At 36.9% G+C, this 27,377-nt stretch overlaps 2 protein-coding genes across 3 annotated transcripts in view; both read right to left on the bottom strand.

The window, feature by feature from the left end:
• Positions 1 to 27,377, bottom strand: part of LOC126368174 (GRIP and coiled-coil domain-containing protein 1) — a 235,441-nt gene that overhangs the window by 17,077 nt on the left and 190,987 nt on the right. The window contains exon 1 of one of the 2 annotated variants that reach the window (XM_050012063.1): positions 8,868 to 9,155. The exons of the other annotated variant lie outside the window; for it this stretch is intronic. Within the exon in view, the coding sequence (XP_049868020.1) occupies positions 8,868 to 8,952 (85 nt within the window). The 5' untranslated portion in view covers positions 8,953 to 9,155. Of the gene's footprint in view, positions 1 to 8,867; positions 9,156 to 27,377 lie in introns of those variants that run through there. 2 annotated transcript variants of the gene reach the window in all.
• Positions 12,402 to 16,772, bottom strand: LOC126368206 (ELAV-like protein 1). Its single transcript, XM_050012104.1, has one exon. The coding sequence runs from the start codon at positions 16,404 to 16,406 to the stop codon at positions 15,324 to 15,326; it is 1,083 nt and encodes a 360-aa protein (XP_049868061.1). The 5' UTR covers positions 16,407 to 16,772; the 3' UTR covers positions 12,402 to 15,323.

Below are 27,377 nucleotides of genomic sequence, written 5' to 3'. Positions count from 1 at the left end.
AATAATATTGTATGTTTCTTTGTGGTTACACTAAGTCACTTTGAAAGTCATTTATTCTGCGCATTTCGGCTTATTAAGTACAGTACACTCACTTAAGTTATTCACGGAACTGACTCGTTTTCCTGACCTGAATGAAATGTCTCATCACTAATCGTCAAATTGACAGCTAGCCACAGATTAACAAGAATTTATGATGTCAACTTTTTTGTGTGAGGTTTTGTTTGATTTTTGTTTTTACATGAAAAAATGTGTTTTTAATAATTATTTTACGTTGATTTCACATTGAGCTAAGAAATCATACATCTATTGAGTGCTACGGATGTTATTAGAAGAATACTTTGCGTAGTTTAGGTGAAATTCGAACATTCTTTGTAGTAACAGGTTTGTTTACCTTTTATGAAGATCATTTTTGAACGGACTATAACACTTCTTGTTAGTCATGACATTGGTGCTAATTCCTGTAAACACATCTAACTTTATTTTAAGTTATATCTGTCATTATTATTTTTTTCTTTTGAGATAGCCGCCAACAAACAGACGAGCGAATGGCGTGGGAGCTTTGTTTTATAATATTATTATAATGACAGATAGAATAAAAAAATAATAATGACAGATCTCTCAATGCGTCTTATCGGGGCTTCGGGGGATGCTAGGGCTGGTAGTTATTTCTGTCAGAGAATTAGCCTGGCGATTCAGAGGGGTAATGCTGCCAGCCTGTTGGGCACCTTGCCTCGATGTGACGCATTGGAGGAGGTGTTTTATTTATAGGGTGTGTTTGTTTTGTTTTTGTTTGAATAAATTGATTTTAATTATAATGACAGATATAACTTAAAATAAAATAAATAAAAATAATGATTAGATTACTGACGTGTTAAAGGCAACCAGACGAGATATAGAATGTAAACAAAGTTTCAGAGGTTCAAAACATTTATATTTGAATAAATTATCATAAAGTTCGAATTTTAATCGCTGTCGTCTGTACTAGACAAAGATGATTCGTCGGAAGAGTCCGAGTCAGCTGTGTTTATGATAAAACTATCTATCGTATTATCAATCATGTTGTCAATACTGTGTTTAAATCAACAACTACTCATAATACCAGCAAAAATCAAAAATAAAAGTAACAGAAACGGAATAATAAGAACAAAAATCTAAGTAGGTAAATACGGGGACGAAAAAATATGTATCACTTCGAACGCAATCCAAACAGAAATGAACATGTTCATAAAATGGCGGTCCAAATGTTGACAGCTGCAGTACCGACTGCTTTCCTGTACCTACCACGAAACACAACGACAGCTGTCGTTGACCAACTGACACCATAACTGCGCGTACGAGTGATAAGGACAGAGATGATAATCCCTGGTTATCGCAATGTAACTCAGTAATGGTCCGTTTGTTTACCTTTTTGTATCTCGTCTGGTTGGCCTTACTTTACGTACCTATATGATTTTAGGTAGCTACGCTGCGGTATAGGTTTTGCGTGAAAGAGCCACAAACATAGTAGGTACCTACCTACTTAAGTAAGTGGAATGATAAGGCTTTACCTACATTAACTCGATTCATCTGCCACACACGATGCGTCAGGTCATCGTGTGTACCAATGTAACCTACCTACCTATAAAATGTATGACGAAATCGTGGGTCGCCCACCAATGAACTGTTTATTATAACACTGCCCGATCCTGATGCCCGAGCCCGCGATCTCGACGCATCGCGTTTGGGTAGTTTAATAACCGCTATAATATATACCTATAAGCCCTGTAAGCGCGGTGCACTGTTTTGTACAAGATTGTAAACAACTACGTCTCAATTCCGTGTGTCGAGCAACTATAGACTTTATGTCATTATAAAGATAAGATCCATTCTAGCTTGTTGCGTTGCGCGAGGTCACGTGTTATTACGATTGTAGGTAAGTAGGTAGGCAGGTACCTACCTACTGGCTGAGTCGCGCAAACGCAAATGATAGGTACGTACGATGCGATGCGATGCGTAGTAGGTACCTAGGTATGTAGGTAAATCTGCCTGTATATTTGTTACCCCTTCAGGCTTAAACAACTGGTTACGTTATGGTAGGTTACATTACCTACCCATCTACGACAATCGCCGTCTGCGTAAAGTTGAAAGCGAAAAGCTACTTTTCTACCTATAGCTACCTAACTTACCTAGGTAGATACTTACCTATTAAGGTATTATAAACTGCTTATATACGTCCCACTGCTGGGCACAGGCCTCCCCTCAATCAACCGGAGGGGGTATGGAGCATATTCCACCACGTTACTCCACTGCGGGTTGGTGGAGGTGTTTTTACGGCTAATAGCCGGGACCAACGGCTTAACGTGCCTTCCGAAGCACGGAATCATCTTACTTTTTCGAACAATCACACCTGATTGCTTGAATCACCATTCAAGCCTGAAAAGTCCTTACCAAACAAAGGACAGTCTCACAAAGTGATTTCGACAATGTCCCCATCGGGAATCGAACCCGGACCTCCAGATCTTGAGCCTATCGCTCTAACCACTAGACCACGGAGGCTGTCAATTTGTCATTAAGGTATTAAGTAGGTATTATAGATAGTAGGTAGGTATCTTGGTATAGGTACAATAAAGTAATATTTTACGTCTTTAATTATTTTAAACCCTACAATTTATGTTAATACGGCTTTATTATAGTTTAGTTACTGAAAATGGTTCGGAATCGAGACGTCTATAGGCACCTATCGAACCTATCTATCATCACAGCCCGGACGCTTCATACAAACAACCTATCCCCTCTACTTTAAACATTTAACTAGGTAGGTAGGTACCTACATTAACTTGTCTACATCTAAGTAGTAGGTAAGTTGTAATTAGCTAGGTACCTAACATTTCAAAAAAACTCAAGGTCGGTAGGTATCATTCATGTAGGTAATAAGTAGTAATAACTCACTATCACTATACTAAAACCCAATATTATGTAGATATTCAAGCAATAGGTAGGTACCTAACCTACAATAAAAATTTGATTGTATTTGTATTAATTCAGTGGTAGGTAAGTACCTACCTACCCAATTGTAGGTAATAACTTGACAAATTAATTGTGCTTACCTGGTGAGGAAGTGCTTGAGCGATTTTGAACGTCTTGAGTCTGATATGGTTCTGGAACTGCACTTCTCTGGAGTCTTTTTCTATGACCAGTCTCATTTCGTACATACTTGATATTGAAATGGTCAATGCATAAATACCTTGACCGCAAATTTTCTGCAGGCAAGTGGGCAATGTTCATATTACCTACAAGAAAAGAATATAATTTTCAATAAAACATAAATAGCCTATAGATGTTCCACTGCTGGATCGTCTCTACCCTCAAATAACAGGAGGTAATCGTTTTGGTGGTAGCCCGGACCAACTATATAATTTCTGAAGCAAAGCTTACTCTTACATTTTCGGACAATTAAGTGACTTAGTCCGCAATGTCATAACTAAACAAAGATTAATGGTTGGATCATGGTAGTGGTTCCCTGGAAGAAATTGCTTAAACAGGCCTCCCATGTGTACTGTAGTAGGTATGTTGCATAAATTTTTGTATGTTCTAACTGTTTGTGATCATTAAAAATATTTGATTTGTGATGAATAATCTCACAAAGTAATTTTGATAATATCAGAAACAGTACCCGGACCTCCAGATCATAAGCCTAATGTTCTAATCAATAATACACAGAGGCAGAATCTACTAAAACAGCAACTTTTGACATGTCTTATTAAGTTCTTGTAGGTACCTACCTATACATAATGTATGTATAGATTGTTACCTGCTCAAGGTGTCTAAAGGTGGTCAGGTGTGAGCGAGACCAAGATACTAGGTATACCTCATTTGGGTTCCTGGCTTCTGTACACAGTCCCGATGTGTGAAATTGGTACAAAACTGTAGGTTTGGTAGATAGTAGTTTATCTTAGGTATCTATTAAGACTGTATAAGAAGAAATAAATTAATGTTTTATTTTTATTTATTTTCATCTTAAATTAAAAGTAAATGTGTAAGTAGATATCTGGGGGGCCAAAATGGCTACATAAAAGCAATTCATCTAAGAAAGCAATATTGCTATTTGACATTTGTTTGCATCGCACACTTACTTTTATATGCACAAATGTGAAACTGCAATATTGCTTTCTTAGATGAATTGCTTCGATGTGGCTATTTTAACCGCCCTGGTCTATAAAATGTTCAATAAAACAGTCCAAAATTCAGCAATAATTATGTACTTGATTGACTTTTTTTAACTTTTGTCCCTTTTATTCCACAGTTCACTTGGAAATATAAATCCATCGCATACAGTTTGGTATATAGTAGGTACTTTACAAGTTTTTGACTATTCCAGTGCTTTAGTAGTTATAGCAATTGGTTCAGAATCTGGAGGCCCTGAGTTCCCAGTAAGAATATGTTAAAAATCACTAATTATGATTTTCAAGTTTGATTAGTATATCTATATGCCATGCTAAATTACCCAATTGTACAAAAGTTAATTTAATAATTCCAAATTGACATTGAGCACAATACCTAATTATATTATGTTCTTCAGACAGAAAAAACTGTTCTACTACTCTAAACTGTTGATCTCAGCATGAGTTTAAGTATTACATTAATTATGGTAAACTAAATGATAAATGGTGACAAATGATAAACCGATTAGGTACCAAAATAATAGTCTAGCAAGTAGGGGGAGTGGCAATAACTTTCCCACCATGTTAATTAGGTATTTCTTTTTATTTTATTCCAGTTTTGATTGTCATTGATTCTATCAAATTGTTTGTTTGATAACTTTTTGCACTTTAATATTAAAAATAAATAAAAGTAAACATTTAACTACTTACCGCAATTCTCAAGCCATACTTTTAGGCGGTTGACGTCATCCCACGGAAAACGGAACATTGACTTCTGTTCCGAAGAATTTGTACAATTATAATAAGAACAAATTGTGTGCAGACATTTTTTATAACCACTGTTCCTGTGCCGCTACGTGAAAGCAGGTTTCATGAAGCCAAATCAAAGTCCGATTTCAGTCCAGGGTTAGTTTGTAAACCACAATACACAAAACGTAGAAGGCGCGTTCGACTCGTAATTCAAACGAAAACAAACATTTTCAAACATAGGTAGGTTACTAACCTACCTACGTTATTTGAAAGTTGCGTTTTTTTTTGTTCTCAAATTTAGTTTTAAATGATATTTATACAGGTTATATTTTTTTTTAAAATTTGATATTGTATCTCCCATAATTTATGAGAATTACAACTAAACATTTAATTAATTCAATAAAATGTATTTTGCAAATAAACACAATCTTTTAAAAACGTAATATTTTATTATCTGTGGCAAAGCTAGATCGATGTTGCAATAATTAACGATAGATGGCGCAACTTTAAGCGAGCTTCTTACACATAATTATAGATGGCGTTAATAAAAACGAGAACGTTCAACCCCTCAACAAGCTCCATACTCGACGTAGTTCCGACGTAAATCCGCTAGAGTAACCACTAAATTTAAAAATATAAAAATCTCCATTAAATGCCAATATCTTTGATTAACTTTTGGTTGGAGTATAACTTTTAAATTATAAAACATAATTTTAGTGCCTATTTATCGATTATTGGCTTTTAAAGAAACTTTAATTACAAATCGGTACTATTAGCGTCATCTATTGAAATTTTTTTGAACAATGTTTCCTAATGTTCGCGATGAGAACCCATGATTAACATAATATTAAAGAAAACTTATGAATCATACAGAATGTGTTTTTGGACAGCAAAAATGAAGACCTTGAAAAAAGTGATGAGACAATCTTGATCAGTGATGAGGTGTAACTGGGAATGTCATATATGACAGAGACCATGGGTCATTGATGGTTCATAATACCAACACAACTGTAGAGTATGACAACTTGGAATCGGAACATCACTAGAAGTTCTGTCCTTGAAAGTGATATGAATGTTCCTTTGTAAAAACTCTTTTAACAGTAAGAACACTGGCTGTTTTTCTTTTTTTTTCCAAATTGTTCTTTCTTGTACTCTGAGCCTATCTGGCTAAATGTTAGGTTATAATGTTCTTTTTACATAACTTTTGTGCCTTTTTACTCCCACTTTTTATTCCCAAAAATGGCACATCACCGATCTTAATGCCTATCCAACAGATCAGTGGGATTTCACCGAAAGTGGCAGTGGAAAGATGAAAGGCTTTTTCCCAGCAGTGGGACAATATAGGCTATTAACCTCTCATCTGCCGGAACGCGGATCTCGACCAGACACAATGTAAAATCTATTGTGTCTGGTATCTCGGCAGATGAGAGGTTAATAATAATTTACTACTGAATGTTCCCGTAAGGTAAAGTATAGATATAAATATAGGTATAAACATTTTGATTCTAAACTGAAAATGAAAACCTAGATCTCAGACTAAGTATGAAAACGAAAGAAGACATCGATAGTGCTGCCGAGTACATAACAAAGAACATTCAGGAAGCTGCATGGCTGTGTACTCCAATACCCCGAGTAACATCAAAGGCACCGTTCAATCAATACATACCAAATGTCGTCAGGGAGAAAATCCTGGAAAAACGGCGCTTACGGAGAGTTTGGCATTGCAGTCGACACCCAGCTGATAAAAAGGACTTTAATAGAGCTGCGGCAGAGCTTAAAAAACTTTTGATTGATACCGAGAATGAAACGCTGGAAGTACATTTGCAAAACCTAACACCCGCTGCTCCCACCAAAAACGAATATTCGCTATGGAAAACTGTAAAATGTCGTGAAAAACCTCAATCAGCTCAGCATCCACTCAGAAATGTAAATGGCACGTGGGCAAAAACAGACCAAGAAAAGGCGGAAGCGTTTGGATTGTTTTTAAGTGGTGTTTTTACGACCAACGAAGATCTTGGTGATAGAGATACGGATCGAGAGGTGACATCATTTCTAAAAAGCGATCTCCAGCTTAGTCCTCCTGTACGATGCTGTACGCCTGCAGAGCTCCGTCGGACAATACATGACCTTGAACTCAAAAAAGCCCCCGGGTTTGACCTAATAACAGCGGAAGTTCTAAGAAACTTACCAAGAAAGGCGCTGGTCTTGATCGTTTCTCTGTTTAACGCCATATTAAGGTCTGCGTATTATCCAAGTATTTGGAAAGTCTCGCAGATAACAATGATTCCAAAACCTGGAAAGCCGCCACATCTGACGTCCTCATATCGACCCATAAGTCTTCTTCCGGTTCTGTCGAAGGTGTTTGAGAGAATCTTGGCAACACGACTGAATGAATGTCTCATGGAAGGGTCGCTCATTCCAGAACATCAATTCGGGTTTCGGAGGCATCACTCAACTATTGAGCAGGTGCATAGAGTGTGTGAGCACGTTAGAAAATCCCTCGAACACAAGAAATACTGTTCAGGAGTGTTCCTCGACGTGCAACAGGCCTTTGACAAGGTCTGGCACGATGGCCTAAAGTACAAGCTCAAAAAAACGCTACCACATAATATGTACCTTCTCTTAGAATCCTACCTAGAGAGCCGCATTTTCTATGTTAAAATCAACGACGCAGTTTCAGACTTCTATGACATCAAGGCTGGAGTCCCCCAGGGATCAGTGCTCGGACCATTGTTATACCTCGTATTCACGGCTGACGTACCTGAGTCAGACAGTGTGATGACGGCTACATTCGCGGATGATACTGCTATCCTGTCATCGGACATTAACGCTGCGACTGCTTCAAGTAATCTGCAGATACATCTAGACAAGGTCCACACCTGGATGAAAGCCTGGCGTATCAAGGCTAGCGCAACAAAGTCCAACCACATAACTTTTACCTTGAGGAAAGAAGACTGCCCACCCGTGAAACTTGGCCAAGAGACCATGCCACACAATACAACAGTAAAATATCTCGGCTTTCATCTAGACCGGAAGCAAACTTGGAAAACACATATCCAAAAGAAACGTGATGAATGTAACCACCGATTTAGGACATTGAAGTGGCTCCTGGGCAGAAGATCACGGCTCTCCGTCGAAAATAAAATACTGGTGTACAAAGCGGTACTGAAACCAGTATGGACTTACGGCATTCAGCTGTGGGGTGCTGCAAAAACATCAAATATGGAAATACTACAACGCTTCCAAAACGGAGTGCTCAAATCAATAGCGCAAGCACCTTGGTTCACTCGCATGGACGAACTACACGAGTACCTTGGAATGAGGACAGTTAAGCAAGAAATTGCCACAACTACAAGGCTATACAGAGATCGAATTACTCATCACCAAAACAAACTGGCCCGGAGTTTAAGTGACAACCACTACATGAGACGCCTCAAAAGGACGCACATATGGGATAACATGCAGTAGCACCTTAATGAAGGCAGCCTTCTAATGAGGGGGCCTGTCCTGCATGTTAATAAAACCAAACCATCAAAACTGCTTATGGTCAGTCGACCGATCGCATGTTTGGGCACAAAAATGAAAAAAAAAAAAAAAAAAGGGATTCTAAACTAAGCAGTTCTATGAATAAAGTTCGAAATCATTAACCCACATTTGATGTACCTCATCATCATTTTCATCATCAGCCGGAAATAGTTCACTGCTGGACAAAGGTCTCGCCAAGACTCAATACAATAAACAATCTTCTAATGTAAACATCCAACAGTTATGTTAACGGTTTGATGTACCTACCTGCCTATTATATGGTTAATTCATTATAATATCATATTAATTTAGAACAAAACAGTTAATTATCCTCGTACAACAGGTGAGTAATCATACCAATGTTTCCCTAAACATATGGTATCAAGTTATAGTAGTTAAGTACATAATTATACCTCGATACACGTGTAAAATACAAAACTTATCGCAACTTACCTCTAAGACGGCCTTCGTAGCGTTTTATTTGATCCGCCTGCTTCGTTATAGTAGAAATTAACTCTTGTTTTGATAAAGATTCCATGTTGACCAAGAAAGTATCATTAAGTCCGCTCAAAATTTACGATCCCATGAGCTCTTTTCACTCCTTACAAGTATTTAAAGGTAAAAGGATCAGGAAATTCACATTTGTAAACACTTTTTCTAATTCAATTAAATGCAATTCAATACATTTTGCCACTCGAACACCATCTCAAACGAAATCGCAGTGAAACAGTAAAATACTAGTGCTGTTCATACTTCAGTCAGACATCCACCCCATCGATGAAAATTAAATTAATTTGATATCGACTTTACAGAACATAGATGTTCTCACTTATTATCATCACCTTTATTATTTTATTATCCATCCATGTAGGTACCTAGTCACTTTTTATATTTACCGAAAAGTTGAAGATGTAAATAAATGAGTATAATTATATAAATTTAAACAACTTGACCGCCTCATTTTACCGAGCAACCATAGAATAAAGACTTGTTTCTTACTTTTACCTTAGTAAAGAGTGACTTTCCAGCCTACGTTTCAAAAAAAAATAAAGATGGCGCTGGTCAGAATTGCCTTCGTTTATCCTTCTAATTTCATACGTAACCGATATAATGCATCTTTTTACTTTGTTTTTGGGTATAAATGATGACCCTTCTTATAATACCCAGGCACAACACATCTTCCACCCATTGTTATACGGATAAAAAATAAAGAGAAGCAATATAGGTAGCACACTAATTTTATACCAGATCTAATCCAAATATCAAGTAACTATTATTTTTATTATATGCCTCTGCCAATACATTATATTTTTGAGTAATAAAATTATATACCCAAGCAATGAGAAAATAGGTAATTATCGCGACAAATATATACAATGCCATCTTTATATTTTTGGGGAACGTAGTCTGGTGAGACCCTCATTGTAAAAGTCGATATGTTTTACTAGCGTTGACAATGGATAAGGATATTAATATAGAATAGAATAGATTTATCCTAAATTTTGTGTAGGTTGGCGAATATTGTATACTTTTTCAATAAATAAATGAACAAATTCCAAGACGTTTGAAAAAAAAATGAAAATGAAAATATTTTTATTTCACTTTACAAAGTAAATTCTAAGTTAGGGTTGATGACTCCTTTTAAGCATAAAAGCCTGTGTTAGGAGCCAACGCTCTTCCGTAGTAAACAAGTGAATATTTGTAAGATTAGGGTAAGAGTGAAACATTAAATAATAAAAAAGAAAAAATAAAGAAATAATAGTAATAATACTTTTATCGATAAGGAAGAAACTACATTACGCATCACTACCACATTGACATTACCAAACGTCACAGAAAATGCATTTATGAAGATTGCCTTGATAATTACACGAATAAAAACAAAACTATTTTTGTCTTCCTGCTAGCCGACTTGAACTGACTGTTCCATTCAAGGTTGCTGAATATAATTATGAACAAAGTTTCTTATAAATAAACAAATTACAAACTTAACACATATGCACATGGCTGTATCTATAAACACGTTTTATTTACATTGCTGGCTTTTCCAAGAGATCGAGTAGGGTGCGATTATGGTAGTGAAGCAATGTAAGTGTTGCAGAGGTTTCCATTATGGCTTTGGTCACAGCTATCGATCGATTTTATACACAAGGGGTGATAGACGATGTTGTTAAGGGGTCATACGGGGTCATTTTCAACATTTGTCATAGCTTAAATCTTTAAGTAAAATATAACTAGATAGTTATCGATCATTAACTTTCCCGGACATATTCATTCTTCTGTTTTATAGCAAAAAAATAAAGACAGGGACCTTTTTGTACATACCTACCGAATTTAAAAGGACAGAATTTAAACTGAATTTCGAAAAGAAATAGTTGTACCCACTGTTAGTTTCATCATGGGACTGTGTCCAGTAATGGTACTAGACAAGAGTGAATGTTGATAATTACGTAGGTACCTACTTTTTGTTCAGGTTTCGATACCTAACTCATAAAATGTATGTGCTGTTTTGGGTATACCATCCTATTACTTAGTAGGTACCCTATTATGCTAGTGTCGAGCGAGTGGTTTTACAGCGAATATCTTGCAATGAACAAAATGCATGGGATTTGATTAGTCCTATGTATTATATGATCTGTGGTTCTATTTACACCCGCAACAGCGCTAACCTATTAGTGTGATTTGCTGTACTTCTTTCTGTATCTGCTATTTTGCCTAAACAAGACTTTGAAAATCTTAGCTTTTTGCGACCACAAAAACAACAGACTCAGCAACTAAATTTTTTCTCTCGAAATTATTTACTTTTCTTAGGTATATTATGTTATTTTCAGCAGCTGCTACTCTATAGCTAATAAATTAAATTTAAAAAAGGAAACTTCAATAGGAATCCAATCTGCAAAAAGTTCAGTTTATTACCTCAATTATCCCATATTATTATCACAAATTCAAACACTCTGTGTTAAGTAGACAATATTATAGACAACATGAAAATCTTAATATTTCTGCTTCAAGTAATGTCACATTAGGGAACATTGCTGCACACATGGTTTTATGGAAAGGAAAGGTAACAACCCTGGTGGCAACTTACCCCAGCAGGATATAGGCGTGAGTTTATGCATGTATGTATGTATGGAAGGCATTGCTGTATAATATGTTACTATAGGAACGAAAGGTATGAAGGAATATACATATGTATATCATATAGTGGGTGGAAAATAAAAGAATATTTTACATATTATTGCTAATGTCAATATTTAATGTCTATCAATATTCCCTACGTCAGATTACATTCGTTGACATTTCAAATTAAATGTAAGTAAGCCAAAAGTTTCCCATACATTTATCGGCGATTTGTACTCTGTCTTAATAACTCTAGCTACACCTAGGCCAAAACCTTACAATACCCAAACCTGCCCAGTAAAACAAACAAGAAAAAAAATAATTAAACCAAATCATATTATGTGGTTAAGATAAATATGTAAGTAACACTAAAAAAAATCGAGATGTTAGTTAAATTAACTGAAACTATTCTAACACAAAATACCACGTCTAAAACACAAATAATGTAGAACGAAACAATACGATAATTGGGACAGGTGTGTAATGGGAGCAACTGTGGTACGTTCGTTCGGTGGAAAAGCATTGTATTCACAAGTCGAGGACGACACAACACAAACTATATTAAATATTGGTATTAAATAATGCCCCGAACCTTCAAGCGCTGGCCAAATACGTCCATACGATATATAAAAACGTTGGACATTGTATAATATCAAAAATTGGAAACGCGGTACTGCCAATAATTACCGAATGCGCTAAGACTCGGGACACATCTACAGATAGCATATTTTACTCAGAGGTATATTACCTGTGACTAGTTTACATACACACCATTTCGATATTGTTATCGACGGGGAAGAAGCAAATACTCCTATCTTACAGTTAGGTCTGTGTAAGATAGGAGTATTTGCTTCTTCCCCGTCGTTATGTAATGTGTGCTCCATAAGGGTATGTTATACTTATGTTAACCAAACACCACACCAACATAATTTAAACTCAAATCCCTAAGCTACATTTTAAATTAGAGAACACAGTTTTTTTTAAATACTTAAATAAGTATTATACCTAAAATTTTATGTTGCGCAAAATTATAACTGACTAGTTCCGTGTAGTTAAGTACTTTAAATAAATAATGATTATTCTTAATGAAACATTTATCCTTAGTAGTATTATAGACATTAAACGAAAATACTTATTCCAAAATGCATTAACAAGCCCATCTACTTTGAGAATCTCACACCTCAGTAGTTCTTTTATATGATATGCATTTTATTGTTATCTATGAATAATTTAACTATGTAGTTATAGATACTACCAATACAAATATCTGGAACAAACAGGACTTGAAAAACCGGTATCATCTAGGGACCGGTGGTACAGAAGTACTGGTACTTATTTGGTACCGACTTTTGATCAGTTGAGAGTATTTCAATAGCAAATGTCACTAATGCTGAAATGATCCACTAATGCTCTTAAAACGTCCGAATACATTTTGAGAAGTATATAATTATCTAGGTACGAATTACCGGTATTTCGGGTAGAATATTCCAGTACCCATAAGTACCAGTTTCAAGTCCCAGAACAATACAAATCATGAGATAGGTATAATGTTCGATATCGAGTACATTTACTCAACTAATTTTGAACTTACACTAATATTCAATATATTAATTATAACATCAAAATGAAATCTATATTTCTATTACGATTATGACAATAAATTATGTTTATATAATGAATTATAAATTACTTAAATGTAATAATAAATAGGTGATTATACAATTAAAAGAATTAGAGAGACAATATCATGTTGTAGAAGTCAAATATTCTCATTTGCACATCGCGTTTTATAAGATATCATTGAAACATGTATAACAATTGAGACATTTAAGTATATATACGAGAAATGCTTGGGACACTACTTTATTTGACTTCCACCGTAAATCGTGCGCCCAAATATTTTAGTCAATACAAAATTTAGTTCAATAAAATGTTGATCAATTCTAGTTACAGTATTTTTGTCATGGTCCTTTCAACTTCATAATTTTGATTGAGATTTTATATTTAGGTGGTTGTAAGTCTGAGAGATTCGTTTATTTGGAACATTTAAATCAAATTATTTTATGACACTGCCATATTTAATATAATCAATATTTTATTTATATAATTAATTGTACCTAAATTATCTCCATTTCTATATGGGTATCAACTGGACTCCATGAAGTTGGAAGATAAACAGTAAAACATTTAGTAGATTACAACAATTATTATTGAATACAGTATTGTACACTTAATAGTTAAATCGGCAAAAGCCTCGTCAGCTAGTAAATAAATTGAATCCCTATATGTTAGCAGTGCCATATTTGAAACAAGCTAAAATAATGAAGATTATTGAATACATAATAATGTAAATATTACTATTACTAATATAGCTTAAGAAGCACATACATTTAAAGAACAAATATATCGAAAAACATCTCACTTTGATTTTAAAACTATTCAAATTTTCGATGTCTTTTCGCAAATTTGTCCATTAATGGATTTGCGTCTTAAAAATAGGTACAAAATTTTACGTACGATTATTGAAATAAACACATTTAATGACGATTAAGTTAAACACTCACATTAATTTATGACTTTGTGCATAAGTTAATCTCGAGAGAGACAACTGGACAACTTTTACTAATACCTACATAATGAGTAGGAAGATACAAGAGTTACTTAAACAAGTTACATGACCCTGAGTTAAATGCAAATTGTATTCAAATTCTATGACTGTTAGATATACTATTGGCGAAAATTAGAATTATAAAGATGTAAACAAAATTATTAAATATTTATTTGATTAACAGTCAGATGGAGTAACTTTTATTTCTTTACAGCATGGAAGAATTACACACAAAATGTCACTTATTTCAATCAAGTGTTATTTTTATCAGTCACATTTTTATATATTCTGACTCTTTGGTAGTTGCAAAAGTGTATACATAATAAATATTCTGTATTTCCAATATACTATAGATGTGGGGTATAATTGCACTGGGTTTAATATACATAATATTGTATATATCTTTCAATTATATATTTTTTATTTTTACTTACAGTAAAAAGTTTATTGCACTGTAGTTTGTCTTTAAAAATATGTTATTGCCAGAAAACTACTAGAAATTCTGTTGGCCTTATAAAACTTTATATTATATAGTCTTACTTAGACCGTACAACCTATATCAAAAGAGAAAATTAACACCAAGTAATGGTGTTATTTCAAGGATTACGCTATAGGTATGGCTCCTATACAAAATCAGGTCAATATTATTGCCTACGTAATAAGTGGGCAAATGATAAGAAAACATCTATTACAACAATTGTTCAAGAAAAGCGAGACATGCATTTTTTCCGCATCAACAGACATCCAGCATCTATTGACACAATCTTGGCTTGTTTGAGCAAACCCAATGTTTGTATTTTTAAACAAAATGCAAAATTCGTGTCCATGAAAATCTTTTTATTGGAACACACATAATAAGCACTAAACTGCACAAATTAATTGCACGTCTCGCTTTTACTTCTCATGAGTACAGGCACAAAATTAGTAAGTCATAAATATTAAACAGTTAAGTTGAAGTTGCCACTCATTTAGTAAATACAAAAAAAAAATTCCCTATTTCAGTGTAGCAATAATGTGATGATAGTTGTAGGTTTGTACTTCTTACACTGGTTCAAATCATGTCATGATTCGCATCACAATCAATCCGTAAACTAAATCAAGTGCCTGATGTCAAACCATGACAGAGTAATGATCAACATTTTTGCAATTAGCTACAATTTATTGACTAGACTTTGCAAAGCTTAAGATTTACTTTTGTTCGTTTTGAAGCTGACCTGCAGTACTTGGCCATTGAGCGAGTATCCGTTCAACGACTGGATGGCAACAACAGCTTCATCATAATTTGTCATTGTTACAAAACCATACCCTTTGCATTTGTTGGTGGTTGGATCTCTGATGATTTTCACACTTTGGACAGCACCAAAGGGGCCGAAGAGCTGCCAGAGGATGCTTTCTTCTGTATCAGCACCAATGTTGTAGACAAAGATGCACCAACCTGAACCTCCTAGAGCATTACCTTGGATGAGGGGATCAGCTAAGGGAGAAAATCGTTGTAGACCCTTGTTGATGGCGAGAAGAGCTTTGCCAGCAGGCCCGACGAACCGACGTGAAGCTGTGGGGGCTAAGTAAGCAGCTAATGGGGCCAGGGCCTTGTTCTGATTGCTTGGATTGTTTGCACACTTAACTGTTATGGGTTGTGTGCCACCTGGGGGTATAGAGCCATTTAACTCACGTATAGCACATTCAGCTTCAGTTCTCTGGTCATAGCGTATGAAAGCGACTCCTCTTGAAGGTCCTTGGATCGTCTGCTCATCCCCACCTCCCTGCAGTAAGTGACCAACATTCACATTCTCATGGAGTATGCGTGAGCTGATGATTGTGCCAAATGGACTGAAGAGCTTCTCCAATTCTTGTTGAGTCATGTGTTTAGGCAGACCAGACACGTATAGGTTGGCGCCTTTGATCGCATCAGAGCTTGGGCGAGCATAAGAAACTTTAATGATCTTGTTCTGTAATCTCAAGCCATTGAGTGTGTTCACAGCTTTCTCAGCATCTTCTGCCTTATGGTAATTGACGAAAGCGTACCCCAGGCTCTGTCCGTTCAGGATGTGGTCAGGGAATACTGTCACTTTGTCCCTGATGAGCTTGCAACTTTCTACTTCACCAACACTTGAGAATAATGATCTGATCTCCTCCTGAGTCATCGTTTGTGGTAAGTAATTCACTATGAGATTTGTCTTGGACTCGTTATGGCAGGGCTGCAACTTGCTACCATTTTGCGTGGGTTGATTCGCGTTTACGGTGTCAAGTGAATTTGCCATCATTTTTACTGATTCCTGTTTACACCGAATTAGGAGAAATGTCACACGATATGTGACTTATTACATAAATGAACGCGTATTCCAATTAGATCATGAGTTCTTCGCTAGTTGTAATTACACCACTTCGCGTTGGTTGAAAGCATATGCAAGGAAGAAAATCAATAAGATGCTGTTCACTCTCGTACTTATCTTGTGTTCGGTGTTACGGCACCGAGACTCGCTGAATCAAAGTATAACCAGAAATACAAAATAACACGAGTTTATTAGATCTTAATGAGAATATGAAAGCAAAGTGAAAAGGAAATCAACCAAAAATCTATGCGACCTATTCTCGTAAATTCATTTCTTTCACTTCACTTTCTTTTTGAAATGTTGCCAATTAACTAAACTAAAACTCCACATGATGCAAAGACACCCTATTTTCTAAAATGGATTGTCATGATTATTTTTGGTGGTAAAATAAGTCTTGCTTTTTTGCTATCATATTTAAAAATTGGGATCACTATTTATTTGTCATCGAATAATACTTTCATAATAGAAATCATGATAAAAATTACAGCAAATTTATATCAAATCATAACATTAAACTGAATTATGGTATGTTTAGTATTAGTACCTGATGATTTATTAAATATTTAGAACGTTTTCTATAAAATAACAAATATTATTAAGAAAAGTATGGTTTATTAATCTCTTTATCGACAATGTTCGGATACATCAACTTAACGGGAGGGTATTTTTTTCTGTCATACAACACTGGTACAGTTTAGCCAACATAACGTAGTCTACCAATTCAGCCAACATAATAAATAAAATCAAAGTGTTTACAAAGATAGGTAGGTGCTTTTTAAATAAAAGCATGGTTATAAAATAAAAGTAGGTTTGTAAAATAAGTATCGTTATGTTTGATCGTTATGTTATGAAATTGGATTTTGTGCTTAGTTTACCATAATAAAAAAGTTGTAGGCATTTTTTTATACTAATATATTCTTTTGAAGGTAAAGAAAAGGAATCGCGTTTTTTTATTCTTAATTTTCACTTATATTGATGCAATCAATGTTTTATGCTGTACTTACCTATAACTGCAACAACCATAACATAGCATCAAGCCTGTATCACCGAAGGGGTAGGCAGAGGTGTATAGTATATACATCCACTTGACTCCTCAAAAGCTATGTTTAAGTCCCATGTAGTAGGGGTAACAACCAACCTATTTCAATTAAGTAGCTGGACATATTTTTATATTTTATTTATTTTAAGTACCTAAGTAGTACCACCAATTTTATACCTACCGACTTCAAGGTCCAAAGTAGGCCACAAACATTTAAAATAATTCAGTCTACATTGAGCTTAGCAATCTATTCAGTTTCCGTTCCGGGTCCCAAAAGGTCTTAGATAAACAGAATCTCTTGGATTAAGCGTATAATCTGGACTAACAAAATGTTTGCATAGGACATTCCCTGCCTTATAAAGGACTTACTTGGTTAGCATCAGAAAATTGGCGATAGCATTGTGTAATGTACCTAACCAAATTCAAGGTTTATAACATCATTACCTACAATGTCTAAAGTTCAATGTAAATTGTTTTTGTCAGTTCATTTGTTGGCAAAAATACAATATTTTAACTAGCGGCAGACGCGCTACGCGCTATGATGACCGTTTTGACGTAATAAAGTTCTAGCAATATGCGTAATAGTTATAAAATATAAATTAATAGTTACGACACAATGAAGTATGAACTATTAGCTTTTTTAACGTAGTTATTAATTAATACGAAACTTGATAAGCAAGACAAACGTCAAAACGGCCTTCGTAACGGCAGCGTGCCGATAGCTTAGTCGAAAAGACCGATTGCTGAACTAACCCAAACTCCTACAGTTATATGGCAACGCAACATTGCTATGTAACTTTGTGCAGGCGTGGAAATTTTGTTTTTATAGTAGTCGCAATGAAACGAGTTTATTAAATATTTTAGTTATTTATGGAATTCCTTTAGCATAGTATCATAAATGTATAGTCACCTAATACTTTAGAATAACTAAGATTTTAAAATATTAGCATAACATAACAAATATCTTGTTGCATTGACAGGAAGTACAATATACAGAAACAAAAAAGAAATAAAGAAACAGTACAATAGGTAGTTTTATTGTTTAGTTGTATTCTATTCCAGGCAACCTTAATTAATTGTATTTTTTAATTTGTATGGGTGTTGTATTATTTGATAAATAAATTTATTATTATCATAACACTTTTTATGAAATATTACTTATTATACTTTTTTTTCTTCTCTTGTGTTAACACCCAGGATGACAAGCATATAAAGCAGGCACATTATTTTATTTCCATCCATAGTCGTACATGGAACTAATTATTTAAATATAAAACAATTAATTTCAAACACGCTGTCATTCGCTTTGTCATATTCGTTGGCTCATCACATAAAAATTAATTTGTTTCCGCATTCCACTTTTACAGATGTTTTTATTTACTTTCTGTACCTGTGGGATTCTTTGTTTTGCCAGGTTTCTCGATGTTCATAGGAGAAAAGGTATTTTTTTGGTTTTTTTTTTCCATTTAATATGCACACAAGTGGACTTCTGTAATAGTAGGTATTCTGGACAACTTCCGCAACTGTTAGACTATTATACAATTATTGCAAGTTAGCACTAATCCTGGATAAGTAGATATAAATATCCATATTATGTAAAGATCGTAAATTCTACGAGGGTGACTGTATTCTTTATAGAAAAAACCCGCTCGTAAAATAAATAGGAAAAAGTAGTGCACTCGAGGCATATAGTGTCGAACGATTTTTTCATAGGTTAGGCGGTCATAGGCATGACTGAAGTGAAAAATTAAATATAATCAAAGAGCAACAGCTCAGTCACTGAGCCCAGCGAATTATTTGTAAACATTGATAAAATTACGAACCATTAGTTGTCATAATTATACAATTTAAGTCTTTGTAGGTGGTTTTGGTCTATTACAGAAACGACAAGCAACCAGGAGGTCATAAGTGCACCCAGTTAATTTATTACTTTGCAAGAAACTGATTGGACTTTTGCAGCTAATCGTACATACTATTGATTGATTTTTTTGATATTGCTGTTCTCTAGCAAGTTCTCTAGTTTTGACATTATTATGATGATATTATTATGAACAGATATATCATAAAGATGGCAGCCACAGGCCGCGCCGTCTCCTGGGTTACAGCGACGTGACTCACAGCCGGGTAATGACTGCATGCTGAGCCAAGTTGGAAGAGCAGAGAGTTCATACCTATTATTTTTACCAAGAGCGTATCCAGCTTTTACGTCAGACGGGGGTGGGGCACACTCATCACCATCATCATCATCAGCCGTACGACGCTCACTGCTGGGCATAGGCCTCCCCCAAGGATCTCCACGACAATCGGTCCTGCGCTGCCCGCATCCAGCGGCTTCCCGCGACCTTCACCAGGTCGTTGGTCCACCTTGTAGCGGGCCTACCCACTGTGCGTCGTCCGACACGTGGTCGCCACTCCAGAACCTCTCCTCGCTATGTGTTCTGCCCACTGCCACTTCAGCTTTGCAATTCTCTGAGCTATGTCGGTGACTTTAGTTCTCCTGCGGATCTCCTAATGACCCAAACTGTCTATGTTTAAAAAAAAAAGAAAGGAAAACATGAAACAGTAGGACTAGGGCCCTGTGCTGGGAGGTTTTCTGGCCGCGTCTTTCCTCAGCGTTACAGATTCCGATGTGGTACTAGTTTTACAGCTAGTTACATAATATGTACTTAATTGAATTCTTGCCGTTGAAAAAGCGCAATTCTGAAAAATAAATATTTTTGAATTTTGAATTTTTGTCGCCTAGAGGGTGTGGCGGAGGGGTCATGACCCCCATGGTCATCTCCCTTCATATCTGAGTTTACAGTATATTTTAATTTATTTTTTTAAATATTCGCAAATAAAACGCGTATAACTTACACCGCAGGCCAAGCTAAGTGCGAAGTTGGTGCATGCGTACTGAAATCCGGCTAACGGCTGCTCGGGCCGGGTTCCTGTTTCAAAACAAACTGCAATTGACCAATGAAAATTTACATTAAACACTAATTTCATTATTAAAATACACTCTCTGGGCAAATAAACGAGCCGTGGTAGCCCAGTTGGTAGAACGCTTGCCTCTCACTTTGAGGTCGCAGGTTCGAATCCAGCTCAAGCCTAAATCATGTCGAATTTGAATTCGAATTCATGTTTAGATCATAAAATGATTATCACGTGCTCAGCGGTGAAGGAAAACATTGTGAGGAAACCCACATTCTCGAGAAATGCGTTATCGGAGGTTATGTGACCTAACCTGTATGGGCAAGTTTTCCATTCGCGAGTTGGAAGGTCAGACAGGCAGTTGCTTCTGTAAAAACGGACCTGTCAAATCAGGTTAGGTATGCCGACTCTGTGAAAAACGGGATAATGCTTCGGAAGGCACGTTAAGCCGTTGTTCCTGGCTACTATTTACCGATATAAGTACGTAGTCGTTACATGAGCCATGTCAGGGACCTTTGGTGGCTCAATAATAACCCTGCCACCAGGGTTGATGGGCTAATTCACCTCACAACCCACACGACAGAAGAAGAAGAACTAACTATCTAAGGCGATTCTCACACTGCCCCGCATGACGCAGCGTAGCGCGTGGATGCGTGTTCTTCCGTTGCTTGTAAGTATCTCCGTTTGTACAGAAAACATGCACGGTCTAACACAGAGAAAATGCATCCGCATGAACGCGCGTGGATGCATTTTCCACGCGCTACGCTGCATCTGTGCATCATGCGGGGCAGTGTGAGAATCGCCTAAGGCGTTGGGCCACCAGAACATTACAATAATTATTCTACTCATATGCTTGTGTTGTCACGTAGGTACTATGAATATATTTAAAGGGTCATGGACCATAGTCCAAGTCATATGCAAATTAAGTTGTTATTATCATCCGTTTTGTTTTTTTGTCCGACCTTGTATACATACATAACATAATATCACGCCTGTCTTCTTCTCTCGTGTGGGTTGTGAGGTGGATTACCAACCTCATCAACCCAGGGGCCTGTTTAATAAAACTTACAATTGTAAATTACAATGACAATTTGATGTACATTGCGAAGTGTGTGATCACGAATATTTTGCAGTTTCATATTAGCTACGTAATGAACACCAAATTGTCATTTTAATTTACAATTGTAAGTTTTATAAAACAGGCCCCTGGTGTCAGAGTTACTATTGAGCCGCCAAAGTCCCCTGACATGGCTCATGTAACGACTACGTACTTACACCGGTAAATAGTAGCCGGGACCAACGGCTTATCGTGCCTTCTGAAGCATTATCCCGTTTTTCACAGGGACCGCTTACCTAACCTGAAAATTTGACAAGGCCGTTTTTACAGAAGCGACTGCCTGTCGTCGTTATGTGAGTCATGTCAGGGGCCTTTGGCGGCTCAATAATAACCCTGACATCAGAGTTGATGAGGTTGGTATTCCACCTTACGACCCACACGATAAGATGAAGAAGAAGAATAAGACTAGCTATAATATATAGATAGATAGGTTAGTAAACTATTACATAAGAACGGAGTGGTTTATATACATTTATATGTTCTTTGTTTGACGTATACTGCGCCTGCTACGTATACTGCCTGCGCCCTCAGTGCAATCTCAGTGCACGCGCACCGAAGTTCTCGTGGACGCGCAACTAAGCTTAACTGAACGTTACGAAATAAGGTTAACGACCGATTTGTTCGGCCAAAATAACTGAACTGATGATGGGCATTTCTTTTATACAAGTATCATTAAAACGAGGAAGAGTTGAAATAGATTTTTGTGATGTAAAAATGTGTTTAAAATGTTTACTGAGCGACATAAACCACGGAGGTCCGTGTTGCACGATAATCTGATGCCTGATATGACGACTACGTGCTTACATCAGTAAGTAGTATTCGGGGCTCAAGTGCTCAGCCTGAAATGTTCTAAACCAGGGCTTAAAAAGTGATTTTTGTGATATGTCCCCATCGGTATTCGCACTCAAGACCTCCTAATCTTGAGTCCAACGCTCAAAACCAGTCAAACACTTCAGGACCCCGATACCGACCCCGCCGGCGTGGTCGACGATTTCCCTCATTCAGCGCTTATCGCTATCGACCCACTAGGGTCGATTAATTCTTTCAAATATTTTTCCTCTCAGACGACGCCCTGAGCCGAGGTTCGCGCCCAACTGGGCACCCTCAGGCCTGTTGTCTTAAACGTTGTACCGGGTGAGAGCCTTCAGCGCTCCCCATTTGTCCGGCCAAGTAGTTAATGCCATCTGCGGCAAATCTACAATAAGTCACGTCAAAAAAAAAAAAAAAAAAAAAAAAAAAAAAAAAAAAAAAAAAAAAAAAAAAAAAAAAAAAAAAGCTCAAAACCAGTACCACTGAGGCCGTCTTAGGGTGGTATTAATAAACTAATCTCAGCTGAGACTGCCCTCAAGACCATGCTCAAGTCCCTGTTTTTATATAAGAACTGTCACATTGATATGATCTTGAGAGCAGTTTCAAAGCTGCGATTAGTTTATTAATACCACCCTTAACATACACACATACATAAACTCACGCCTATTTCCCACCGGGGTAAGCAGAGACTATAGAATTCAACTTGCTTCGATCCTGACATAATTCTCTTGCTTCCTCCACATTCATCAATCGCTTCACGCACGCCGGTTCAGGGTAGGCTGTATTAATTTAACACAAAACAACATACTCAAAAAATCAATGTTATAAAGTAGACATAATAATAATAATTCATAATCATTTATTTATTATTATTTTTTTACATTGTCGTATTATTTATTTGATTTATTGCATGTCACATGGTATTACAGTTTTTATAAGTAAATATGTACAAACATGTGACATGATACTTTTGCGGTACCCTGTAAGGGTACCCTGTAAGGGTACCCTGTAAGGGTACCGCAAAAGTATCATAACAATAACTTAAAACTAAATTATTTTTATAAATTTTAAACATTGTTCAAGTTGTAAGGGGGTTTTCTTTATTAAGTGTATCACAAATATATATAACTTTTACTTATGTTTACGTTAGCTGAATTTAAATAAAAAATAATTAAACTTTGGCATTTTTACTACCGCTATTTTTTACTACCTAGTATTATTATTATTATTTAAGTACCTATCAGTTTGTCAAAGTATTTTTCCTCATAACGACACGGCCTTTCACAAATGAGTCACTACGTAACAGCTGAGTTAGAAAGGCTCTCAGTGCATTCAGTGCATGCACACTCAGACAATTGAAGTACAGTTACTGTCGGTTACAATTACAATTCGTTATTTTTACAATTGTTGATTATTACGAGCGAGTAGTGAACCCGTGCACTGCGCTATGGGAAGTGGGTATCTGAAACTGCCATTTACTCTTTTTGTTGTCGGAAAAGATGCCGTGGTAGCGCAGTTGGTAGAACGCTTGCCTTTGACTTGCTTGACTTTGAGGTCGCAGGTTCGAATTCGAATCTAGCACAGGCCTAAATCAATGATTGACGAATTTGTTTTCGAATTCATGTTTGGATCATAAATGATTGTCACGTGTACAGCGGTGAAGGAAAACATCGTGGGTCTCGAGAAAATGCATTTACGGAGGTATGTAACCTAATCTGTATTGGGTTGGCTTTCCCTTCGCGGGTTGGAAGGTCAAAGAGGCAATCTCTTCTGTAAAAAAATTCAGGTTAACGGGATAAATGTTGTCGGAAAAGATTTTTATGAAAGACATACTAATATGCTTCAGAATGGCGTAGATGAACAATAAATTCCCTAAATAGTTTATTATAATTATAATGTTGTATGTATTCTTAGGTAGTATATAGGTTAGGTTAGGTTATATGGGCCTTAGTTGCCTGAATCAAATAAATAAATTAAATAAAAAAAGTAAGTGGCGAGTCTATTGCCATTAACCGGGCACAAATATTTACCTATTTAATTCTCTTCTTTCTATGACACTGTGTGCTCTTACGCAAATAAGTAACTAGGTTTTTAAGCATGAAATAAATATGTTTTTTATCAGTTATAGACAGTGTTGATCGATAGGGCTGTCTTATCAAACTTTGTTAAAAGCCCCTAAATAAAAGCTAGTATAACAATATCCGAACATTAAATAAATACCTACACAATTATGTTTTGGTACCTAACCAAAGCAACGGCCTCTGTGGTCCAGTGGTTGAGCGTTGGACTCACGATCCGGAGGCCCCGGGTTCGAGTCCCGATGGGGACATATCACAAAAATCACTTTGTGATCCCTAGTTTGGTTAGGACATTACAGGCTGATCACCTGATTGTCCGAAAGTGAGATGATCCGTGCTTCGGAAGGCACGTTAAGCCGTTGGTCCCGGTCACTATTTACTGATGTAAGTACGTAGCCGTAACATGAGCCATGTCAGGGGCCTTTGGCGGGTCAATAATAACCCTGACACGAGGGTTGATAGGGTTGGTATTCCACTTCACAACCCACACGATTACAAGAACCAAAGCAAGAATGTTTATTGAACTTTGATACTATTGAAAACCATACAACCGTTTACCGATGCGTCACAAAGCAACGGCCGTGGTACGGTTCGAGAGTACGATCCAGCCTCCGCCTCCGGTGCGTTGAGTGCACACGCACTAAAGCGATAGGCCAAAAGTTACAAAACATTGGGTTTCCATCGAGTCACACCGACCTTATCTAAAATGTTTTTTTGTACATACGTTCAATAAACTCACGCGTATTTCCCACCGGGGTAAGCAGAGACCATAAAATTTCCAACTAGTCTTTTTTTTTTTTTTGACGTGACTTATTGTAGATTTGCCGCAGATGGCATTAACTACTTGGCCGGACAAATGGGGAGCGCTGAAGGCTCTCACCCGGTACAACGTTTAAGACAACAGGCCTGAGGGTGCCCAGTTGGGCGCGAACTTCGGCTCAGGGCGTCGTCGGAGAGGAAAAATATTTGAAAGAATTAATCGACCCTAGTGGGTCGATAGCGATAAGCGCTGAATGAGGGAAATCGTCGACCACGCCGGCGGGGTCGGTATCGGGGACCTGAAGTGTTTGGTGTCGCGAGCTGATTGGCTGCCTCTATGGCTAGAGTAATCGGGTCGTCGGGATCGTATTTTCCAACTAGTCAAAACACTAAATTACTATGGAATTATGAGGAAATTGGTAATTATCACGTTGAAGCTGTACAACGCCATCTATATTGTTTGTGGTGAACATAGCCTGAAAAGTCCCTTAGTGGGATATGGACTTTATAGTCACGAGCTTATCTTATGTTGTGTTAACTTACACACCATAAACTGCCTATATACGTCCCACTGCTGGGCACAGGCCTCCCCTCAATCAACCGGAGGGAGTATGGAGCATACTCCACCACGCTGCTCCACTGCGGGTTGGTGGAGGTGTTTTTACGGAGCAACGGCTTAACGTGCCCTCCGAAGCACGGAATCATCTTACTTTTTCGGACAATCAGGTGATTCAAGCCTGAAAAGTCCTTACCAAACAAAGGACAGTCTCACAAAGTGATTTCGACAATGTCCCCATCGGGAATCGAACCCGGACCTCCAGATCGTGAGGCTAACGCTCTAACCACTAGACCACGGAGGCTGTTGCTGATGTTGTATTAACATAGAGTGGGTTAAATTTCTAGATTAGCATTTTATAATTTATCATCGATCTTAGGAGCCATGGTAGTACGCTTGCCTCTCACTTTGAGGTCGCAGGATCGAATCCAGCATAGGCCTAAACCAATGATTGAAGAAATCCACATTCCCGAGAAATGCAATTTTCGGACGTATGTGACCTAACCTGTATTGGGCTGGTTTTCCCTTCGCAGGTTGGAAGGTCGCAACAACAGTACTCTGTCCGACGCGAGTGGGATGGCGCCCAGAGTAGTCTATTTCAAAGCCGTACTAGGACTCCTGTCCTCCGCCTCTGAACAGTACAATACAAATCATGGCACTTGCAACAGTGTCGAAATATCGGGAGTCTCATATCCCCATTTAAACGCGGTAAGAACCCGTTATTATGTACAATATTGTTATATTATAATTATAGTACAATACAAATGATACATTTCTCTATCATCCTTTTCCCTCAATCAGCGATTATCGCTATCGACCCACTAGGGTCGATTAATTCTTTCAAATATTTTTTCCTCTCAGACGACGCCCTGAGCCGAGGTTCGCGCCCAACTGGGCACGTAGTTAATGCCATCTGTGGCAAATCTACAATAAGTCACGTCAAAAAAAAAAACTATCATCCTTCAAGTTCAAATTGACATTGATACAGGTCCACTTCCACTTTGAAATACGAAAAGCCGTAAATAATCATGACCTTGACTGGAAGGAAATCAGATTTAAGGAAATCTCCCTTATTTTGTCGTTACAGGCAAATATTCATTGTAAAGCTGAAAGTACGCCAAAATTCCTCCGTATAACCACTATTACACAACTATCGACTGGATCGGTGATAAATTCATCATCTTCCTGTCATTATTATCCCGTTTTTCACCCGGTCCGCTTACCTAAAGATTTGACAGGTCCGGTTTTTGACAAAAGCGACTGTCTGTTTGATCTTCCAATTTTCGAACCCGCTGCTGCTGATGCTGTGTACGTATGTAATTGGCAAGCATATATACCAAGTCTTTCTATTTATAATGCTCTCTGTAAAAGTTTCATATTGCTGTATGTGTACTTAAATAAATAAATAAATAAACCCGCGAAGGGAATCCTAGTCCAATACAGGTTAGGTCACATACCTTCAAGACGTGTTTCATGAAAATGTGGGTTTCCTCACGATGTTTTTATTCACCGTATTCAATTTATTTACTGGTGTTTTACTTCATATTTGTCTAATTAATAGCTTGCCAAGCGCAATTTGTTCCTACTAAAAGGTACAGTCATATTTCACGGAATTTTACACAAAAACCTT

Source organism: Pectinophora gossypiella, chromosome 7 (genome assembly GCF_024362695.1).
Source record: "Pectinophora gossypiella chromosome 7, ilPecGoss1.1, whole genome shotgun sequence".
Taxonomy (NCBI): Eukaryota; Metazoa; Arthropoda; class Insecta; order Lepidoptera; family Gelechiidae; genus Pectinophora; species Pectinophora gossypiella.
Note: the sequence above shows the minus strand (reverse complement) of the source record. Positions and strands in the feature narration are given on the sequence as shown.

Bases quoted from the DNA above. Each gene is read 5' to 3' on its own strand.
- LOC126368206 (XM_050012104.1), bottom strand. From the start codon at position 16,406: ATGATGGCAAATTCACTTGACACCGTAAACGCGAATCAACCCACGCAA.